We start from the raw sequence: 23,963 nt of genomic DNA, 5'->3' as shown, positions 1-23,963 counted from the left end.
CATAATTCAAAATCAGCGAGAGAAAGAACAGAAGGTTAGGGTGATCAAAGAGAAATAGAAATGTGCTAACAAGTCAGAGTGTGCTGAGAAGGTGGGAGAGTCCTGTGAAGAGCTGATAAATGTAGAAAATGAGCATGCGAACATAAGAGAAGGTGAAGAAGAGTATTTTCAAGGTAGAGTGGGTGGATGTCAGAGCTGATTTGTGACAGATGGACAGCACCAAGAATTAAAACAATGACGGTAGGTATGATGTATTTGGAGACAGTGACGCTGACAAAAAGTCACAAAGTGGAGCCAGAGGAGGCCGAGATGCAGATGTTAAGATTTTCACTGGGAGTGCCCAGAATGCACAGGATTAGACAGGAGTACATCAGAGGGACGGCTCAGGTTGAGCAGTTTGAAGACAAAGTTGTGAGATGTGAATGTTCAATAGTTTGGACACGTGCAGAGGAGGGATGGTGAATATACTGGACAAAGGATTTTGAAGATGGAGCTGCCAGGCGGGAGGTAAAGAGGAAAACCAGATCTGCTGTGGTGACCACTAGAGCGATCAGCCAAAGGAAGACGCACACTTCTTTACTGACTTCACTTTCATTTGGTACATGTAATTTAAATATATATATACGTTGTAAGGACAGAACTGACGGTCTGCCACACCAAAACATGAATGCATTTTTCTTTCTTCTTGACTAAATTATTGTTTGTGAACTTCTTGTGAGGAAAACAAAAATCACCACAAACTGTTAAAACTGTCAAACACTTTTATTAACTGCTGAACATTCATTTCATAAAAAAGTCCCTCCTTCAAGTCTGAAGACATTAGATAAGTTGTGCACTCCTCACTCTAAAGCCCATTGCAGAAATAAATGACTGGGACACCCAGCACAGAAAAGAAAATAACAACCAGTTAGCATAACCATCGATAAGAAAAAACCCCAAAGGACCTGACGTTTTGGTGAAGTGCGAAAACCAATTAAACACTGGAGAGACTGCTTTGTTGTGGACATTCAAAAAACAGAACTACTGCAGTATTGATATGACTATTAATGGTGTGTCTTTAAGCATCAAAGGCCACAGAATATGATAGATTAGTCCAGGTGAGTCACACCTTCTCATTTTGTTCATCACTGTGCTTAAATTTTATTTCCATAGGTTACTGCATGTTTACATTTTACCTAAGTGAAAAAAAATCCTGCAGGATTCATCCAGATTTTCTGAAACAACAAACCAACAAACAAAAAAAGACCACACCATCAGTCTTATTATTTAAACTGAAGTACATTCCAATTCAGACCAGATTTTCTCCAGATATCAAAAACTCAAACAAGAACTTGTTACATATGTAATAAAAAGGGGGGTTAAAATAATCAAAGACAATATTTTAATCTTTAAGACATGTCCCTTATCTCCCAAAGATATTGCTCTCAGGTGTGATGAGGAAGCAAACTGAATCTATGAGCTAATATTCGATGTAAGAGAGGCAGCTGATGCAAGTTCGAGGGAAGACAGGAAGGAAATAAATGCGGTGTGCTTTTCTCCATCCATAATGAATCTTTAAAGGCACAACAGTCACAGATGTTAGAGGACGATCATCTGAAGTTCTGGTCAGGTAAGTCCGATTACATTCATAAACTTTAAAAATGTAAATGTAGTGTTTAAGAGCTAATGATTGAAACTATAAAGAAGTGTCTTCTCATTAAGCCAGTCTGATTTCTTTGTGGTTTTATTTACGGTGAAATTGTTTTATGTTAGCCATTTAGAGCTACATGTGCTTAACATATTTATTCGATCACCAGAATGCAAAAGCTCTCTAATCAAGAGCTTAATACTTAATGCTCAATACTTTTAATGCAAAATAATATAAATAATTATCATTATCCAAGCAATAAAATAGTAAAGCAATTATTTTTTGATTATAACACCAAATTGCAATCATTTACCATTGTTGCTCCATGGAAGAAAAATGTTTTAGTGGTTGAATGTTATGCTTGATTGGGCCAGGTTAAACTTTGTGTATTTAATTTTTTGTTTTAAACAAGTTCTGGGGAGATTTCTAAGAGTTTTTTTGTTTTTAATGACAGATGGTCTAATGCATTTGTAATGAAAAAATCCCCCAAAATGATTGAACTTATAAAAGACCAGAGAAAAAGTCAAGAAACTTTTTGACTTTTTGTAATTTTTGTAGATTCAAAACTGATAACGACAAGACACCTGCAGATTTGGTGAATGTTTGATATTTTACGCAAAAAGCACCAAATGGCTCTGAAAGCTCTCTAAAATCTCTGACTGCTGTTATTCATCATTAACAAAAAGAAAATAATAAAATAAATCATATTTGCTCAAGTGCTGACAAACAATAGCCCTGAAAATTTTGTTCCATATTTTTAAAACCCCCCAGACTCATTCTCTGCTGAAAGGTTGGATTCTGTGTGCGTGCACAGCAGTGGTTTAACAGAAAATGTTTAAAGTGTCAATTACAATCTTTAATGTTAAATAAAACCAGAAAGTGCCATTTCACATTCTTGGTAACCTAAAGTAAGAGATTTCGGCATGACTCTGCAAAGAAAGCTTGTTCATACCGACCGATGGACAGATGGCGTTGGTTGTGCTTTGGGTGTCTGAGGCACGAGGCCTATAAAGCAGAGAAAGAGCAAAAGGTGGACAGAATCTCTTCTGCATCCCAAACAAACTGAAACATCCTGCTTTCACCATCCAGTATCGTTTCCACAAACACAGAGTGTGGATCTAAGGAATTAACATCGGCCAGTAATAACAAAAGCACCTAAATTTATCCTTAGAGTTCTGTGAGTTAAGGTTGTGCTATAAGAAGTAGAAAAGAAAAATGTTGAATTGCCTGACAACAGAGGTTGAAGAACTTAAAACAGGTGGCAGAGAGGTGACTTAGCACGTCAACCTAAGATTTCTGAAAACCCTTCAAACCATGTTTTTTAAGTAGAAGCTGATTTTTTACATGGATTTAAGGAGAAACAACAGGCAACAAAGATTTGGATAAAACAGTAAGATCAACTTTTGGTAAATTAAAACAGAGGTCACCTCTTTAAAGAGTAAAGCAATCCCATGAATTTGCATTAAAAGCCTTTCACTTCCTTCAAGGTTCAAAACCCTTATTACATTTTAAATAATTAATTCCTAATTAATTGTGCCGAGATGGTTTTGCCGATCTCAGTCCAGTGTTGACTGGGATGTAGAAGATGACGGTCCCTTAGGCTCTACCCAGTGCAGGAGCTTTATTATTAAGACTTTCCTAAACAGACCTCTCTGCAGTGCACAAGTCGTGTTAAGACTTTTTTGGACAATGTGAAGATGAGTCTGTGTTGAGGACCTCAATCATTGTTCTGGTTGTCGGGAAGGACTCTGATACAGATGGAAGACTCTGGTACCAACTTGGTAAACTAGAGAGGAAGAGAAAATGTCAGATAATGTGCCTCTGAAGCAGACAAATAACACACCAGAGAAATTATTACTCTTTGTACCTCTTGAGATTCATCCAGCTCTTTGCTGTTTTACTGAAGCTATCTGGACTGGGTGTGGTCATGGCTTCAAAATCTACCAGCTGAAAAGATATATATACATATATATATATATATATTTAAATCAAGCAAAAACAAACAAACAACCCCCCCAAACTCCCACACAACTGCAACCAGCTTAAAGGATAGGTACAGTAGTTGAAGCGAAGGCCACATTTCCATAAATAAAGAGACGTGTAAATAAACCTGAGCACCATGCTTTCCAAGACACACTTGAAGTTAAACAAGCCAGTTCCTGCTCTTTCTTTGCAGTGCAGATTTACAAAAAAAGAAAGCTTTTCTAAAAATTGACAGATAACTTTATAGAAGTTAAACGCTGTGTAGCAAAAATGAGAAGCCCGCTTTCTTTCCAATGTGGTCAGACTAAATCATGAAGGGTTTTGGAAAATTCCTTAAGAAGCAACAATATGAAGAAAAACACAGCAGGGCTGCCAACTGTTCATACCATCTTTGAGACACCCGCTTTCACTCTCGACTTGAACACGAACAAGGAACGCGAACAATCCTCTCTTACATGCAGTAAACGGCAGGAGACAGAGATCAGCGATACCAGGATGTATCATAGATGAAAGACCACATCTGATTTTAGACAAGGACTGACCCCTGGCCCACTTTCAATTCAGCGGATACATCCCAGCACTTGTAATCTCTAATTATTAAAGTAAGTACCAAAAAAGCACTGCAAAGTTGAAGAAAACTATGACCTGAAGTTTAATTAAACATGTTTATTAGTTAACATATGAGAAACAGGTGAAGGCAGCAGACACTGATGTCATCACTAATCAGGCAAAAAGAACTAAACGGATTTAAACCGATTATCCTGGACTGTTATCAAATATGTCAGCAAGGGAGGTTGCTGCAGAGCTAATGGTTTTTCTTTCTTATGAGGAAAAAGTTTTCCAGTCTGATTATATGTTATTTTGAAGACTGAACCTTTGCTCTGCTGCCACTCTGGACCACTGAAACCATCTGGACTTTGGCTGAAGTGATGATGGTCCAAAATTGTACAGAAGATGAAGTGACCACAAATCACCAAAAAAATATAATCTCTGAATGTTGCACCACTCCTGCAAGAGGAAATCATGAAGTCTGCAGTCCTTCTGCACCAGGTAAATCAGCACCTACATGTACATAGTGCTCATTTAAACACGACTTGAGACCTAGAAACACATTCTAGACCGTATAAGCAATGTAATCTTACATAACATATGGTAGAGTAAGCACCAGTGTAAATGACAATGGACAGCTTTCAAATTTTTGTTACCCATTTTTAAAAAATTACATTTAAAATATTTAATTATCTGCTAAAAAATTGCATTTGGTCCTATGCATTACTTCCATATATAACAAATGTCATAGAGATTAGTGTTAAGTCAATAAAAACTTGCTATATATTCTTCTACTGAAGTAAGATTCACATTAATTTACCTTTCCTTTCGGGATCCTACCAATGACCTCTTTCCCACTGGCCATCAGTGCCCCCATCACCACTGAGTAAGCCACCACACTGAGGAGAAAGTGATGCTTCATTAGCTGAATACTTCCTCTGACATGTTTCAAGAGTTTCAAGTTTCAAGACCACAGACTAAAATAACACTAATATTATTATCCTGCATTTATCTTTCAGTCTTACTAGGCCATTGTTTCTGGGAGTTTTTTCCAAACTAAGATGACAGCTACAAAGAAACTCTCTCTCCCATTTATCATTCAAATGTAGAAATGCTTCATATTGCACCTGTGGGCTGTTTTGACTTTGAAATTACCTGGATCCTCTGGAAAGAGGCATGAGGTTGCAGAAGTAATAAACCAAGGAGAGGATCAGGTTACACACTGCATCTGCATCCTGAAAGAACAAAGATCATCACAGAATCAGCTGTTCAGTTGTGAACAAAGGCTTAATGTAGTCGTGACCTCTGCTGCACTGTGTGCTGTCTTCAGTTACGGTTTATCTTAACGGGGTGAAAGCAGAGAAGGCTGCAGACATAATAAAACAGAACAAAGAGCGAAAGCCAGGAGGGATGTTCACATTGTTCCAGGTCTCTGTTACAGAGGAGTTAGAACATCCTGTTTAGTTCTTGTTTGTTAGTTGTTTAGTCAGAACCACTGTTGTGCTGTCTGTATAAATTAGCAGACAAGTCACGGTAGGCTGCCGGCACAGATTTTTTAATCAAGACAAACTGCTTAAATGGTTTGTTCTGTTTATTCCGGCAGTTTGACAGAAAACCATCAACAGAAATGAATGGCAGCAAATAAACTCAGCTAAATCCAACAGTGACAGAGAATTAATCAGTTCTACTCATAGTTTGCTTGTCTAGACAAGTAAAATATGTGATTCCAGTAGAGAGGGCCAGAGTGGGAATAAGAGGGGAGAGGAAGACGCTGAGGAAAAAACAGACATGAGGCTTATGTTTTGTTTTGCTTTTGAACACTGCCTTGTCTTTTCTAAAGTGACTTTTATCTCTTATGTAAAGAGATTGTAAACAGCCTTGCTACTCTAATAAATAATAAATACGACTTAATGTGTTTTTATGTTTATATTGACAGATCCATCTGTTCTCCTGCAGCTGTGACTGTTTCTAGCTCGATACAAAACCTTTTTGCTAGATACTGCTTGAACAGAATTCAACTTGTAAATATTTTCTATTTATTCTTCAGAAAATATATTAAAAAAATCTTTTTGCCAAATGTCCAAACCCCAGACACTAGAGACAATATCAGAGATATGAAACCGCAAGAAAAAAAAACTAGAACCAAAGCTGGAACACAAAAACAACATTTTATTTGCAGGTATTGCTTTAGAGAAAGGAACATCCTTTGTTAACTTAAGATGTCATCTACTTAAAGCTGTCCAGAAATGGATATTTCACATTGCACCACCATCTGCTTTCTATTACCAGCAGGAATCTTACCCCGAGTTCGCTTGATAACATCAATGCCTTTCCTTTGGCTGTGAGGTCTTTGTAGATGGACTCTATTTCTGACTGGTACTGCTGCGTCCGCTCTTCAGTTGTCTGCGTTTCTACAGAGAATAACATGTTTCCCACCCTGAAATAAAAGAAAATTAAACACTTCAGAGGGTAAAACTTGGAAATATCTGGTTATGTGTGTAGAAGTGTAAAGCATCTACCTAAAAACTGTGGAGCACATGTTAAAAAACAGGTGTTACTGGTTTTTGCAGTAATGAGTCTGCACATATTAAATGAAAACATTAAATTTCAACTGCCCTCCTTTTTTAAGTAGTCACTTTTTTCAGAGATACAAAATTCCCATTGTTTCTGACATTTTTTAAATTTGATTTCAGTCAAAGTGAAAGGACAAAGTCACGGGGAGCTACAAAAGATGAATAGTACCAGTGGAAAGAGACAACTGTGCAGGTATGGCTAATAACAATAATAATAATAATAATAATAATAATTATTATTATTATTATTATTATTATTATAATAATGACCTGAATAATTCTAATTCAGTTCAAAAATCCAGCGCTCCCAATGCTGATTGTAAAACATGTGAAATTCTGACAGTTACTGCTCCTTATCTGTGCACAAGAAACATATTCTTAGCACCTTTTGATTGACCTTTGTGTTGTACACATACCTACGTATGTAAATACTTTACTGTTCATGAAATATACCTTCTAGGAGATCCTTGTGATTATTATTCCCCTGTTCAAATATTTATATTTAATTTTTATATGAAATGTTAGTGTTGAAGAAAGTGTTCTTTTAGAATATTGAACACAGAGAACGGCAGACTGCACCTGTCTCCAGTGATGGTAATGGTGAAGCCATCGTACTCTTTCCCAGGGTCCTTCAGGCTCGGCACCTTCGAGTTGACTGTGAAGCCATCTCTGGTTTTACTGTTGAACTGCTTCAGGAAGAAACACACCAAACAAAAAAACAAACAAAAACAAAACAGGATGTTGTGCTGCTTTAAAAGGTCTCTTATGGGCAAACATTCATCAATATCAAAATATATTTTAAACTACATGACAACCAAATATTGATTAAATTTAATATGGAAAAATGTAATACATGCGTTTAAACTTTTATGTTTTTTTCGAATTCAGTTTCTGTCAGTCAAGTTTGATGTGATTTTTTGGATCAACAGCATATAGATCTAGGCTCCAGATCTAAGCTATAGATATAAGTTCACACACAAAACTGGGAAGTAATGAACATCACTGGTGTTACTAGTAGACTAAAACTAATATCCACTTGAATCCTTGAGTGCAACCTGAACTAGATTCTCTCATATCCTTCTTACCTTCATTATAGGAAGCAAATCTTCTACTTTATTCACATTTTCTAGAGCTTGGCGGACTTCCAGGAGGCCTCTGGGGTTGTATGCCCTGAGACAGACAATAAGAACATGTTGGTTACAGAAACAGCAAAAACACTGCAAGAATAATTAAGCCATAGATGATGCTTCAAGGAATTCTGCAAAGTCATTGGAGTTGTGATTCAGGTTTTACCCGTGGTAGACCAGTATTCTGTCTTTGATGAAGTCAAGTATGTTGTCAAAGTAGGCAAGGTATCTGATGTTGATAATTTGCCCCCTGGACAAATAAAGAGGGAAAAAACAGACCTCAATATACTACTTTTCAAGGAGCTTCTCAGAATGAGGCTCTCAAAGGGAACAGAATGATAGAGATACGTCATATTCCAAGAAATTGAAATAAATGTTTCTGCACTACAAGGTGAGGCCATATGGAAATTCAATCCTGTAACCCATGAGAGTGTTTGACGCCGTCTTCGAGGCCAAGTTGTTACCTGATGAGGTTGATGTGATTGTTGAAGCCTCGACTGAGACTCCTGGCAGGCATCTGGTCTAACCACAAAACTGGCTGGTCTGGATCGGCGATCCTACGAGTACAGGAAAGGCCCGTTTAGTGTTTCAACACTGCAATCTAATTAACCACACATCAAACACTCTAGTGGGAAAGTGACTTGTTGAATTTGGCCAGAATTGGTGAGAACAGGCTAGTTACCAGGATAAGTAAACCACAGTGAAATGTGAAAAACGACCTGACTGCTGAGTTCTTTCTAGTGCTCACACGGTAAAAACTTAAGCCATGTGTCAGCTTCAGTCTAGACTTCATTTTGCAATGCAGGACAGTTGAAACATCATATGTCAGCATCTGTATCCTTCCTATTCCTTCAGTTTTCAGTTTTAGAGTCATTTCCTGGAGATAATTAGGATCCCATAGTTCCTCTTCACAACACCCAATTTCTTGTGGAATGAGAAAGAAACATTTTTCTAGGTGTTTTACTCATTAATGTCTGTCCAAGCTAAACATGCACTTAAAAGAGTGATGCTAAAATTAATTCCCTACAGTCTCTGCATTATGCCACTCTTTTCCAATGGAAATACAGATGTCAAACATAATGGTGCCTCCATAAATTTGATCTGAGTGATCTCATATAAATTTGGTACAAAGTCCTTTTTATTTTGTGTGTTTCTCACCTCCTCCATTTGACTGCTATGTCAAACATGTCTCTCCACTGCATTTGCCTGGTTTTGCCGTTGACTCGCACTTTGGAGTTGCTCCATGTCCGATGCATGGCCTGCATTACCTCTAAGGTTGCTAATCCCATGGCTGAAGAAGCACAGACAGCTCTTTATTTTTAGGCTCTTGTTAACACTTGGTGATCTTTTCAAACTGTGGCATTGTCTCTGTGGTACCTCTGTGTATTCTTCTGTTGGGTAGAAAACCAGGAGTGTCATACTGCATGAGTGCCCCCAGATGGTCGGCCGTGCAGATCAGCTTCTGAACTTCATTGCTGTAGCTGTCGAAGTTCTGTGGCAGCACGTCTCTGCCAACCAGAAAGACGTGGAGAATAAGGCTTTCATGAAACGCACTTTTTTTTTTCCTAGACACTGGCTGTCAACCTTCTACAATATCACAAAACAGATGAAGTAGTTCGAGCCTGCTGACATGCATGCATAAAAACATCTACTTGATGAACACAGGAGCTTTCGTGTCATATGGAAAACATGGCAGGTGTTGGTTTTCAACCACAAAACGCTGCCTCGTGTTTTAGCTCATGAAAACTGCTACAAACTGAAGCTCAGGAAACCACAGTTATGATGGTCCTGATTTTCCTAGATTTTCTTATGATGACAGACTTAAGGTGAAGCGTAGGGCATCCTAAATTAAATTCAGATTGAAATGTGAAAATAAATGTAATCTGTCACAATAATTTCTGCTTTGACCTCAGAGAAAGCTTGACATTTATATAAAGAATAGCTAGATTAATCACTTCATCATCGCAGCATTATTACAGTTGATCGTTATGGTCAGAGTTAACAGTCCCCCAAACCCACTTGATATGTGGCTGCAGGCCAGGCTGTTCTTCATAGTCCTCTATTAAAAAAGGCAGGTTCTTGGCCCAGTGGTTCTTAAAGTTTCCCGGTAAGTCCTGGTCCACGTTGTACTCTGCTACTGGGATATCCAGGTGGGAGTGCAGGTAACGAGAGTATTCTGGAAGAAATCAAGTAAACAGGACCTTTATGTGAGAAGTAAATAGACCAGAGGTGGTGCATTATGAGGTGGTGGTTTAGGTCAAAGGATACTGAAGCTAAAAATAAAGAAAAAGCATGGTTAAGGTATACAGAAGAGTCTATCATGGCCAAATAATACAAAAAGGGCACAAGCACAAATGAGACTGAATGAATGAATGCTTTCTTCTGATGAACCAGGAGGACATTCAGAAGCCTTAATTTCCTGTTTTTGTTTTGTTTGTTTTTTTAAAAAGCCCATCAAATTCTAACATTCCTGGGTTTTTTAAAATTGCAATAGTTCTCCTGAAAATTAAATCAGAAGAAAATGCTATTCTTTAATGCAAAAGTAATACACTGGAAATACTCCTCTGTATGTCACATCTGGTGGCCTTGACCTCAGCTGTGCTGCATGTCACTCCCCCCTTGTTTCCTCAACTTTGTACTTTAACAATTGTTTTAATGAAAGCCTCCAATGCTCAAAGAAACTCTGAACATTTGAAAATATGAAAAATACACGAAAAAACAAGCAATGTGACGTTTTGGAGAATCTAAAATATAACTGTCCGTTTCCTTTTTTGTTAAAACAATTAGTAATAATGCATTCAGTATAGACTCTGTAATAGACTGCACACCTATGCCTGAACAACTCTTGTGCTCTAGGTTCTTTGAAAACATGTCTTGAATGGACTCTATAGGAAGTCTCCAGGTGTCACGTGGTATCCTAAGCATGTTAGCGGCAGTCTTATAAGCTGACAGTTGTAGCTGCCATAAATCACCCCAGTCATTGGTTTCTGAGGTTTGTTCATCTGCCAGTTTATCCTGTAGGCAGAGCTCTGACTTGGAGAGCAGACTTTTTATTTACCCTGTAAAATAAGACTGATCTTGAATCAGCATTCTTCTCTTTATCTGCGATCAGTCATAATGTGTATGCATGTGTGTGTGTATATATATAAAGACCCACCCACCTCTGAGGTATTTAACTTTGAGGTATTCAGAGCTGGCTTTTTGCCCCAGCAGAGGGTCGTTCAACATGACTTTAGTCTGAGCTTTGATGCCTTCGTAAAACTGCCCCATGGCCACGTGACTCAGCCCCTTCATGTACTGACACACCTCGTTGTAAGGTTCCAACTGAAGACACCTCTGAGGAAAACAAGAGAATTACATTGCATGTGAATCCATTACCACTTCTTTCCTTTTGCTGCTAGCAAACCCTAAACCCTGTAAATTAAAAATTCCTAAAATTGCAGAGAGGGGTGTAAGGACAGCCTGTTTTACTTCGTTGTGGATAATTCTACCTTGAAGTTGCCTATGGCCTCCTGCAGAGAGCCATGGTGGTACAGCATCATGCCACGGAGCTGGAGAGACTGGATGTGGTTCTGATTCAGCATGAGGGCTTTCTGGAAGCTCTCCATGGCTGATTCAAAGTCACCAAGCTCTCTAGGAGAAGGAAGAGGAAAAGCAACTGTTGATATTTGGCTAAATACCCTATGTCAAAGTGACATCCTGCATTTATGCATGGAGTAAGAAAGCATGCTGCAGAGTGCTTGTACCTGTAGGCCTGTCCGAGGCTCTTATAGGCATCTATAAAGTCAGACTTCAGTTTCAGTGCTTCTTTAAAGGTCTCAATGGCTTCCTGATAAAGAAAAAAGCAACCTTTCACATACATTGACAACACAGTTGAGAGGAAATGCATTAAGGAACACGCAGACCAGAAATTCTGAGTCAGCAGGTGGTTCAGAACTTTAACACATTCAGATTTTGTCTTATGTAACCCCAGTGTGGACATGGCTAAATGCTGGAGTGTAGCAGTAACTGTTTAACACTTAGTTTAACAGTTAAACTGTTTACTATAATTACAGTCCTAGCTTTACAAACAAAGGTGACAGTAATGCTGATAGTTTTAGGTGTTCAGCACAACGTTATTACAAAATATTGTGGCAAGCCAGCCAACTGAGATATTTAAGAAATCAGTATCATAGTGATGCAACAGAGAGACTGAGACAGGGGATCATCAGACACCATCTGTGACTATTCACACCAAGTGCCATAGAAAGCCAACTAAGAACTGTTCAGATATTTCAGCCTGGTCCAGCCACTCTTTGCATAGTAAGGTTGGACAGTTGGACGAATTTATCAACCATCGACGATAGGTTGAGCCTTTCACTGGTCGTTTTATTTATTTATTTGCCCATGAGTAGGTTTGCTAATAATGTCAGTTGAAGCTAAAAGAAGCAGTCAATGGGGGGGGGAAATAGGGCTGTTTTAACGTCATCCTCTTCCAGCTGGGAGCAAATGCACCCTCCTCAGACTGCCCCCAAATGGAGCGATTTATTTACTCAAACTCATAACAGAAAGAAAGGCAGCAGCCTATGTTCAGAAATAGAAAACAAAACATTTTATTTAAATATACATCTGCACAAGCGGTGGTTGCGGTTACATCCTCAGGTTTGGCTCTTTAATCCAGTTTAAAGTCAAAGAAATCCGAAATTGCTGACTTTCAATTTTTTTGGACAACTAGTTCCTCCAAGTTTGGACTTCTTCTGTGTTCTAAACGTGCAAAACAGTCCGTGCATGATTACATTGCTCTGCCCATCAAAAAGTCACCTGTGCAGATATATCGCCTATCGTCATATATGGGACCGATGAATGTCAGTTAGAAAAAATGTACATATCGCCCAACCTTAGTGCATAGCATGCAAATAAAAAGCAGATTCCACCAATGGGCACAACTCTCTCATTTAGAGTAAGCAATTAGTTCAACAATCACATTCGCAACTATCATTAAAAGCGCTAATGTTGTTGTTTGCAGTTAACTGTCAGCTGCCTGCAGGAGCTGCAGCTGGGATTCCCCCAGGAAATCCTTTATGTTTAGCATCTACATGTCATGTAGATTCAAGTGCTGCTCTGCACACATTAGTCAGTGTGTGGGAAATAAAAATGCACTTGGCTTGGGCAGACTTTAAATTAACATAGTAATTAGAAGTTAAGCAACATCTTATCATTCATCTACCATTTTTACTTCCCTTGTGGTGCACAGCGGATTTTATCAAAGACGAAAGCAGCTACCCCAGCATTAAGAGACACTTTCAGCATGAACGTGCTAAACATCACCAAGCACAACAAACAGCTAGCAGAAAACTCTGGTATAACACAGCAACAATCTCATCCGTCAGAAAGGCCAGGAAGAAAATGAAAAAAAAAAGTCAACTTTGTTAAAGTTGACTTTTGTTAAAGCAAATTGAATAACTTTACCAAAGCATGTGGTTCCATCTGCTTCACAGCTGCATATATGTAAATAAGTTAAATCTGCAGACAAGCTTAGAACACAATATGCATGAAACCCAATAAGCTTGAGCTTGTATTAAGCTATTCATCTCCTTCCCTTCATCTCCTGACACTGTAAGTCGCAAATATAATATTTAAACAACCCCCCCAAAAAACCAAACAAAAAAACAAAACAGTCAGCTGACATTTGAATACATTTCTGTGACTGTGTTTCCAGCAGCGAGCTGAGAACGACCCTGTTAGTTTGCATTAAATTAAATCCTCTTTGATGTTGTTGACTCAAATAATATTTTGGTAATTAAAAGTGAAAAGATAAATATAGACAGGATACACAAATGAGGCGTAATCATGCACTAACAGGATGTTTGTGCAACAAAAACTCTGTTAGTGAAATTCTGATATATCTGATTGTAGAAAAAAACAAGAGCAAAACTCCAGACTGTCAAGTTTGATAATGCTATAACATACAGTGGAATCCATACTCCTTATAACAAGAATTAGAGATACACTTTGCTAAAAAAAAACAAAAAAAAAAAAACAGCTAATCAGTGCACTATGTCATTATCTGTGGTCATATCTGGTTACAATAAAATGTGATGGTGGAGGCCACGAGTCTTCCAAACAGTAATTCATTAACCAGTGAGTGATATCACATTGTTTATTTATCTTTGATATGGACAAGGCCATACTGGGAATATGAGACTGTGAACAGCTCACCTTGAGCATGCCTCTGTGGAAAAAGGTCAGGCCTTTATACAGCATGGCAATAGGCTGATTCTTCTTAAGCTCTAAAGACTGCTGGAAGTCCTCCATAGCGGCCACATAGTCCTGAACAGAGAGCAAAGCACAGAGTCATCACATGGAAACATACAGGCATATATGTACGTTCATGCTGCATCTGACTGTCAAACCTCTGAAATGAAGAGCAGCGTTCCCCTGTGCCTGTAGAGACGAGCTGAGGGCTGTAGCTGGATGGCTTTTGTCAGGTCACTCAGAGCCTCACTGATGCGACCCAGAGGAGACAGGATCTAAACACACAAGCACCGAATTGCACATTTCATCTTTTTAATTTTATTGTTGCAAAATACTGATGAACTGAATTATTTTCTTTGCTTTTACACCGCATCGAAAGAACATTTGGGGGGAATAAAGATAAGTTTGTTGTTTTTATTTCATGAAAAACAGGCATGATTCAGTCACTGCAGTGCTCAAAAGATGACATCATTTTCAGGACAGGCTTTGCATATTTCTGCAAGGTAATGTTAAACTGCACAGTACAGCTAATACAACAGCATGGCTTCATAGTAAAAAGAGTCCAGGTCCTGAACTGGCATGCAGCCCACACCTTTCACCAACTGAAAACATTTGACACATCTGGACTCGGGACTGCTTCAGTTCCCAGAGGATTACAGCCTCTTGTTAAAAGGAGGAGGAATGCTACACAACAATAAACATGACATTTTCCCAGCTTTTTTAGAGACATGGGATGTTGCTGCCATCAAACACAAAGCAAACTAATATTATTCTCAGTTTAAACATTTGATAGGTTTTCTATGCTCTACTGTTAATAAAAATATGGTTTATGGGTTTTGAGATTTGCAAAGCATTTAATTCTGTTTTTATTTACATTTTTCACTGTGTTGTGTTTAAATTCAAATGGTATAAAAGTCCCAAAGAGGAAATGGTAAATAAAACAGCAGAGTGAAACCTGCAGTGGGGGAATTCTTTTCTTTAATCTTGTGAGAGTTGCCAGAACTCTAACCATGTCTGGTGACTGTTTATGTGCCCAACTGTTTTTGAATATTGCTGTTGCCTAATATTATTTGCTATACTGTAGCTTAAAACTTATTTGAATTCACTTTAAAATTTATATTTTGCCTCTTTCAAAATGACAATGCATTGTCGATTATTTGTAGTAAAAGGCAGCTGCTACTACTTCTATATGTGTTGTCCAAATATAAAGAGATCACCTTCATCAGTAACCATGATTATATGAAAAGTTGCTAACATTTATTGAGGATGTGTTTCAAGCCGTTTCTGAACATGTTAAGAGAATCAGACTCGTATAAAGACACCATTTCTCATATGTTGTGCACAACAGGATGTAGTCTGTGCCTGGCACGTTCTCACTTCTGAAAAAAACTCAGTGTGGTTTAGGTGCAGGCTGAGTAAAATGTCCAGGAGGCAAAGCAGCTCGCTAGCTGCGAATTCAACATCCTCTAGTCTTACATCAAAATAATCGGATATCACAGAGACTTTGCAGTAGCAAGCTGCCAGGCTAATTTGCATTATCAAGTATATCTTGCTGGGTAATGCCTAGAAAAGTTCCAGGATGCAGTGTGTGTGAAAGCAGATGAAATCGACAAAACCTGTTTGGGGGAGTTATTTGTGAATAATGCAAATGATGTTTTATGATTAAAAAAAACTCTGTGCTTTCCAAACTGATCCAACTTCAACAGTCAAGATAAATCATTTGGGAGAAAATCAAAGCAGGAGGAGCTCATCAGACTTGGAGAGAGGTGACTGATTGCTTGGAGCACATTTGTAGCTCATTCACATTTTATGTCTGGCTGATGACTCACTGACTGCAGATCTTTTTCATTTGGCTGTGATGTATTTTCTAGTCTAAAAAACCAAAACAACACAGCTCGATGCATTTTAAAAGTCACCAACTCCACTTGAAAACTGAACCTAAAAAGTTCATGGAACACGAATTCTCTTTAGTACAACTTCTGACTGCTTGATTAGATTAGTCTTGATTAGACATTAAAGCTCAAAATTAATCCGAAACTTGACAATTAGAAGCAGAAAAATTAGCTACAAAACAGGAGGAAGGCAACTACATGTAATCAGTTTAATTATACTGCTACCAACAGTTGTTAAGATAAGATAAGATAGAACTTTATTAATCCCTCGGGTGGGTTCCTCTGGGAAATTCGACTTCCAAAAAGCACAGCAACGACCGAAGTTACAGTTACAAAATTGTTTTATATATATATATATATATATATATATATATATATATATATATATATATATATATATATATATATATATATATATATATATATATATATATATATATATATATACACACATATACACATATACATACATACACACACACACACACACACACACACACACACACACAAATACAGAGACAAATATAAATAAAATATACAAAGGGGATAAATAGAATAAATAGGAATAAAAAATAAAAATACAAGTGAATTGCACATTTCAAGTACTGAGTCTATTGCACTGTTGACTATTTACAAAAAGTATTGCACAAGGTATTGTACAGTGAGGTGAAGAGGCACTACAGCTTAGTTGTTCCCCCCTCCTTTGTCCTCCTGTTTCCCCTCCCTCTCCCCTCCAGAGAGGAGTTAAACAGTCTGATGGCGTGTGGGACAAAGGAGTTTTTAAGTCTGTTAGTTCTTGTCTTGGGGAGAAGCAACCTGTCACTGAACAGACTCTTCTGATTGTTTATGGTTAAACTGTTGTCTTAGCTTGTTGCAGTACTTGAAAGCCATAAAATATATCAGTGCTGAGGAACACTAATAATAGATCACATTTGCCACAGAGTCACCTCTCACCTCTGCTCTCTGCTCGTAGACCTCTGGCCAGCTGGGCTCGAGGGTGATGACTCTGTTGAGCTCGTACAATGCCAAATCGGCATTCTTTATATCCTGGCATGGACACACAAGAGGAGAGAGGCACTTACATTTTGTTGCCATAAACTTTAACATATTGCACACAAAACTTGGAACAAAGCCACAAACAACACCAAACACAAAAACTACTCTAAGCAGTTTTCTTCTCCCCCCTATTCTGGAGGGCACACTACCATAACCGCAGCATCCTGGCAGATTGAATTGGCATTCACTGAATGTCACACTGAATCACTCTGCATTTACCTGAAACTGCTGTTGTCAACAAAATACAGGATTCTTTTTATTTGAGGACAAATAAACCAAAACAAAACCCACAAACCTCCCCAAAGGCGTCCAACAAAACACATCCACACAGCAACTCTCTGTGCAGCCCGAACTCAGCGGAGGTCAGAATTGTTTTAAATTTGATTTTGAGAACAATTTGGCAGAACGTAAAACGAGAATATGAATAAATATATTTCAACATCTGACAAATGCAAATAAAGGCTGTCCATTAAACAAAGTGTGTGTGCACAGTCTGAAGTATGAGTCATCGGCCTTGAAGTTTAAGCTCAAGTCCTTCACAGCACAGTAGTGAATAGTGTTTCTGACACATTGATAAAATACCAGCAACATTCTCTCCCAAGTAAATATCATAAGTGGATTGTATTTATAAAGTCTACATTCACACAGGACGTATTCTACATATGCAGAGAGCTACTGACCTTCCTATTAGTAGAGGACTCATTCTACCTCCTAAGCCACAGCCGTTGATGATCTCTTACGACAGTTCATAAATATATTATGACTAAGATGATATGCAGATGGATAACTGCTTCAGTAATGAAAACACTATATTATTGGTTTATTTCCCTTCTTGCAACATTAAATTATGCTTCAATCACAGATTAGCTTGCATTAAAAACCATTTTGCATAACACTGAAAGCAGAATATTAGTAGTGTTTGTTTTAGAATAGAATAGAATTCAACTTTATTGTCATTGCACATGCACAGGTACAGGGCAACGAAATGCAGTTTTGTTTTGATTCACCTATTTAGTCATTGCAGACAGTTGTTTCCCAAAAATTATAGTGAAAGAATTTAAAAAGAATCTGCTCTGGTTACAGGCTTTGGGTTTTACTTTGTTGCTGGAGCTCTTTAAACATTTCAGAGGCTGGGAGTTATGACGGGCATCCTAGCAAACTAGGTGTAAAACATTATTTGCTTATATTTTAATTCAATATCTTTCATGCATAATCATTTACATATTTCCTGGCAACCTCTAGGGAAATTATGTCTTCCTCATGTAAGTTCTCCTGTCCAGATAGTTGCCAACAGGTCTCTAGGCCTGTGTGACTATTGCCTAAGGGACTCTGGGAATTTTTTGAGGATAAAAGGAAGATCTGACATCGAGTGTAAAACAGTCCTCCCTCTTTCTGAAAGCAGTATTCCTCAGATGCGTTCACAGACTCCCCATCTCTTTGTGGAAATAACAAGAGCGGTTACATCTGAAACCTCTGCTACTGAGACTTGTATCCCACAATACAAGAAAAGTTGCTTTTTAAGCTCATTTTGTGGCATTGTTTCTTTTAGTGGAAAGCGACAGTGCACATGCACACAAAGAGAGATTTACCTGTGAGTTTAACGTGCTCTCTGCTTTCACCACTTGGATATCAGGTCGCCAGTAAGGTTGCTTATAACCAGTGGCCCACTTTAAATGCATTTTAATGGCTAGTAAATAAATAAGTAAATTGTATTATTACAGCACCTTTAAAGTGCAACAAAATAATACATAAAAATGTGAGATGGTATAAAAGGAAAATAAAATCCTGGGAAAGAAACATTTGCTTTGTAGTTTTTTGGGTTGTTGCAGGAAAGACACACTTCAACCAGTTAGCCACATGCTAATTTGCATCATTTGTTCTTGGGCAGGTAGAAATCCAGACAACAAAAACATCATATAAAAAGGTTCAATATGTAGAAGATCCATTCAATCGCTTAATTTATAGACAACAGGCTTGCTTAAAACCAGTAACATGTTTGACTCATATTTGTGGGTGATAAAGTCTTACACTGGTGCTGAATTCTACAGCTGCCACTTACCTGCAGACTTTTCTTCCCATAAGCTATCCCTCTCCCGTAGATGGCACTGACCAGCTCTGGGTCACCCTGTATCAAACAGAACAAATGTTCAGAATACGCAAAGAAAGGTGTTTTGTTTGGCATCAAAAGAATTTCTACATCTCTCAAAGGTTAACTGAAAGGTAATTTTTGCAGAGCCGTATTGGGTAACATGTATGCACACACATACCTGCAGTAAGAGTGAAAAGTGTTTAATGGCTTCATCATAAAGTCCATTGCCTATGAGAACATAACCTATAGCTGCAATGACAGAAAAAGTGACAATGAAAAGCTGCATTTTAGCTGCACAGCATTTGAACAACATGCTGACTTACCAAGCTCTTCATTTGTGTTTTGGTTATCTACAGGAAAAGGTATTTTTTTCTGTTCTATAAACAATTTGGCCTGATTCTGTAAGAGATGGCGACAAGAAGAAAAAAAAAAAAAAGACAAGAAGGACAAATTAGAAATGTCAAGAGAGGCACAAAATAATCATTTCCTTCCTGTGTGAAGGCAACTCGATTGAGTGGAGAAAAAACAAAAGACAACACTTAAATGCTGTCGACACCTGTGTTTTCAGTTCATTGGAGAGCTTTAGAACGTGTTGACAACTTGCGTAAAATGACATTTTCAATATAACTGTTAACAGCTTTTTCAAGGATATTTTTACGAGCGATTTTAAGAGCCCTGCTGAATATCTCAGGGTTACTCTGAAGAATTATCTACTGCTGAACAGAGAACAACTCAGCAACTTTTTATTTCAAATTCCAAATGCAGGCATAAAGATTTCAAAGTAGACCTGTAACTGGAAATTTAGCACATACAGGAATTTCAACCACAGACTCGATGTGCAAAATAAACTACTGCATTAACAACAATGCTTCTTTTTTTCCATCTTGTACTTGCTATGTTAACCCAAACGGCAGCACTGCAGTGGAATTACTGTATCCAAATTGGACAGCATGGAAATGTTGCTGCGGCAGCATTTTACAAGGCAACTGACAAGGCATGCACTTGCCCCATTCCTTTTATTGGGGATCCTTATCAAATCTCACCTAACATAAAACTGTGGGACTGCACTACTCCCACCCCACGCCCTAAAAAAGAAATCTTGATCCTAAACATCTTGCAGCCTTCATCACAGATCCCTTAGATCAGGTTTTGTCTTCAGTTGCTTCTGCACCTAGCATGCCAACCTGCAATTTTGTGTGTGTGTGTCACAACGTCTTTAGCACAGACGTTGCGTCTATCAACTCACTAACCACTTTCACCAACCCCAAAAAGCTATCTATCTTGCAGCTTGTGGTGAAGAGCACCAACCATGAGCTGTGCCGTACTCTTCTGTGTGTTTTTTTTTTCATGGATAGGAACTGCATTTTGTTTGTTTTTTGTTTTTTTTTTGGGGGGGGGATACATAGATCCAATATGATCACTACAATCAGTGAATGTCATTCTATTGCAAAATTCACCAGGTCATTAAATTTGGGCCTTTATAAATGGTAAGTTGAAGCCCTGCAGTGTACATTTATTTTCACACACTGGAGCAGTGAAATAGAGGTGAATTATAGGGTGTCAGTATCACACTCCAACAGCACCTTAGGGTGTGGTTACATGTGTAAGCACCAAAAGCAACCACACCCATCACTGTGAGCTTAAGTATCTGATCACCACTGAAACTTAAGATTTTTTATTTCTCGCTGAAGAGAAAATGTGTGTAAAACTAAAACATAACCAGAATGTCTTGCTTTGGAAAAAACATAAAAAAAACATTAGAACACAGATTTCAAAAGGTTTATAAACTGCTTACACACACCTGTGTTTTGTGGTTTAACCTTGACTATATATACTTGACTATATATAAAATATACTATTTTTTTTAACTCTAAAGGAAACCGTTACAGGCCATAGCTGCTCTAGATCTAGACTAGTGTTTGAAATCTCACCAAGATCTTCTCTGCATTAAGTGAGAACACAGACTCGCAGGGCGGGTTGCTTCCCTCCTCACAGTCTGGGTCTTCCAACTGTAAAATTGAAGACTCTGAAAAGACAAAGATTCAAAGTATTTATCACTGGAAACAAAACGGTTCATAATGGCAGGGTATTTCAGACCATTACGCTACTATGTCTTTTAAATTGTATTAAACATTGTAAAGTTTCAAAGAAAGAAAAGTATCTGAGAAGTTAAGCAGGCTTGACCTGACACACACTGAAATCCAAACTCATGAAGCCTGTTACAAAGTGCTCTCCAGGACATTTTCGGAGCCCCTCAGACCAAAAGGCAAAAGCTTTAAATCATGAGACGATGATCAATGATGTGCATGTGACAGTCTTTAAGTGCTGCAAATGTACAAAATGAATACTAACCACAACCATTTTTGTCCATCATATAAAAAGAGCATGCAGCATGGTTCCTTATAAACTTAGGGGTGTAAAGCCGCTGTGTTATTTTACTTTGTTTTGTACATTTTAGGTGTAATTTTCACAGTAACAGCAACCACCACATTGAGCCCTTCGGTGAGAAGAACTGAATCTTCTGATTGAATCAGAAGCAAGCAAAACACTGTGAAAAGTTAAGAAACAATGTCGTGGTTCATATTTCACAAATCATTAAGAATCTGTTTATTTCAACTTGTACAACTATATTATCTCTCATAATTTCTGTCCTAAATGCAGTGACACAGGGAAAACAAGAGGTGTCCGTAATAATTCCAACAAACTAAACGTGGGCAAAGAGTATGTTTGTTTGGTACACGCTACAACTACAAAAAGGCATTCTGACATTTTAGTGAATCTAACTTAAGAAACACACACACAAACTATGCAGGTAAAGAGTTTAGCATTTAAAGTTGTTTTTTAATGGTCTGTGTATAGGCTTTTTCTTGGATGTATGAAAACGTATGTAAGCATTGTTCAGCATATCAGTCTCCATTACCTTAATTTTCAGTTAAATATGGACACTAGATGAAGAAAAACAATATTTTTATGCTTGAGAAAACAAGACACATTTTTTAAAAGCACTAAACAATATTTTTGCTACAGTTCCGCTAAATTTCCTTCAGCAGTATAGCAGAGCTTCTTTGGTTTGGTTTGTAGGCAAGAAAATCCCCATCTCTACACGCCTGTATTCAGCTGTTGCGACTCTTAACTGGTATCAAACATAACATTTTCCCCCAGCAGCCAGCAGATCAGGCTCTTAGTGGTCCCTTGTATATTTTTAATGGGCCTTATATTCCATGTTAAGCACATTGAGTTAACATGTAATGTAACGTGCTACATTTTTCTATTATCAATTTGCACATGTTATCAGTAGATATAATTTTTTATTATCCTATATATAAAAATAATGAGTAACTGAAGCTTAGTGGAGTACATGCTGGGCTCATGTTTAGGACTCGCCCCTGCATATTGCAGGTGTTGCTGCTAGAGAGAGATGAGGTGGCTACTGCGAGCCTGCAGCAACATTTACAGGAAACCTGCCAAATTTAAAGGCTGCGTTAAAGTAAACAAGCATTTCATCTACATACAGACAGATTTTATCTTAGCTTCTTCTAAAGTCAGACGTGCCATCATGCAAAACAAACCAGTCAGGTGACGCATTGCTTTTCCTTACATTTAACTATCTAAACAGGCAATGAGATGAAAGGCTTGTATTGGTAAACTAAAGACTGTAGGGAAAAAAAACATAAAACAACTAAGAGTCGATTGAACACAAAACACTTTAATGACAAATCTAAGTAAATTTACGTCAGTTCCTTTTTATTTTGTTTTTAAGCAAGTGAAAGTAACACATTTACAGTTGGTTGTCTTTTTGTTCAGAATTCTAATTTTAATTAATATTTCAATGAACTAAAATGTCTTTTTCACACGTTGTATAGGTTTTTAACTCAGTTATAGTTACTGCAACAAGCTTTGGTCAGTCTAACTATAGAAGTGGGTGAGTTACTGACATGCCGAATGCAGCGAAAGGACATTGTAATTATAAAAAACTTTTCAGTTTTCCTCTTTAAATATTTATTTTACTGCTGCAGAAGACGACATTAAATTGCGCGTTCTTTGGCTGGAGTATGGTTTACTTCTCTTTGTTTAAGGTAAAACATACAGTTTGCTGACTGAAGTGAGCTTTTCGATAAGCACTTTTAAGTTTCTTTACAGTTATTTACACTTGAACTCCACTTCCTGTGTTTGAACTCTGTTTTCTTTCATATTTGGCGGAAAAAAAGACTATTTTTGAGGCAGGAAAGGCTACTCTTAATGATCCCTTCGAGCTGTCACCGCTTACTGTTATTGGCGTATTAACGTTAGCCTTTAAACGGTTGGGCTAGCCGGGTCCAAGTGACAGTTGTATCAGAGAGGACGTGGCAAAGTAACAGCGAAAAGGCAGACTTTACCGCAGTCAGCAGCGTAGTCCTCCCATTCAGACAGCGAGCTGCATCCCTGTTTGTGGAGGTCGTTGTTGAATAAAGTGAGAGTGGAGAAGAACTCGGTGGAGAAAATCGCCCGGCACAGGTACAAGAGTGAGAGAGCTACCACAACAACAGCCCGGCTGGCAGGGGCCATGTTGTGCTACATGTGTGACGCCACGGGGCGGAAGCTGCCGCAGTTCGACCCAAACGGGCACGCCCCCCTCACGCGCGAATCTGCGGGACGCGAACAAGAAGCCCGCAAAACGGAGGGAGCTATTAAACCACATTTCCCAACACCCTCCGCGGCTGTCAAACCGGTTCCGCGAGCGTCAAGCCAGAAATCACGGTTTTCCGTTATGAGATTCAATATAAAAGTATAGGCAATTTTCTAGGATAATTTGTTCATCAAAAGGAGACTTATAAACTTATAAACGTATAAATG

General features: G+C 38.1%; 1 protein-coding gene across 4 annotated transcripts; it reads right to left on the bottom strand.

Annotated features, from left to right (window-relative positions):
* Positions 1 to 743: 743 nt before the first annotated feature.
* On the bottom strand, positions 744 to 23,763 carry ttc13 (tetratricopeptide repeat domain 13). Of its 4 annotated transcripts, none has more exons than XM_026142415.1 (23): positions 23,507 to 23,760; positions 21,062 to 21,156; positions 19,454 to 19,529; positions 19,309 to 19,379; positions 19,101 to 19,166; positions 16,940 to 17,032; positions 14,252 to 14,368; positions 14,058 to 14,168; positions 11,606 to 11,688; positions 11,351 to 11,492; positions 11,021 to 11,195; positions 9,879 to 10,035; positions 9,237 to 9,367; positions 9,018 to 9,150; positions 8,324 to 8,416; positions 8,026 to 8,109; positions 7,818 to 7,902; positions 7,312 to 7,421; positions 6,461 to 6,596; positions 5,315 to 5,394; positions 4,980 to 5,058; positions 3,495 to 3,574; positions 744 to 3,413 (listed from the first exon to the last, which is right to left on the bottom strand). In XM_026142415.1, exons 1-23 carry the CDS (start codon positions 23,673 to 23,675, stop codon positions 3,299 to 3,301), a joined length of 2,481 nt encoding a protein of 826 aa, XP_025998200.1. In that variant the 5' UTR covers positions 23,676 to 23,760; the 3' UTR covers positions 744 to 3,298. The 4 variants fall into 4 exon arrangements, with proteins under 4 accessions (XP_025998200.1, XP_025998201.1, XP_025998199.1 ...); XM_026142416.1 differs by having other exon boundaries at positions 7,312 to 7,418; XM_026142414.1 differs by lacking the exons at positions 744 to 3,413; positions 3,495 to 3,574 and adding an exon at positions 3,596 to 4,672 and having other exon boundaries at positions 7,312 to 7,418; positions 23,507 to 23,763.
* Between the last annotated feature and the right edge of the window lie 200 nt (positions 23,764 to 23,963).

Source organism: Astatotilapia calliptera, chromosome 15 (genome assembly GCF_900246225.1).
Source record: "Astatotilapia calliptera chromosome 15, fAstCal1.2, whole genome shotgun sequence".
NCBI classification, from domain to species: domain Eukaryota; kingdom Metazoa; phylum Chordata; class Actinopteri; order Cichliformes; family Cichlidae; genus Astatotilapia; species Astatotilapia calliptera.
This window is presented reverse-complemented; position numbering and strand designations above follow the sequence as displayed.

Excerpts from the sequence above, each read along its gene's own strand:
- ttc13 (XM_026142413.1), bottom strand. The coding sequence starts at position 23,675 with ATGGCCCCTGCCAGCCGGGCTGTTGTTGTGGTAGCTCTCTCACTCTTG. Across the intron at positions 14,169-14,251 it reads CGCTGCTCTTCATTTCAGAG|GACTATGTGGCCGCTATGGA; the intron begins GTTTGACAGTCA and ends CTCTCTGTTCAG. Across the intron at positions 6,597-7,311 it reads ATTACCATCACTGGAGACAG|GGTGGGAAACATGTTATTCT; the intron begins GTGCAGTCTGCC and ends CTTTTATTTCAG.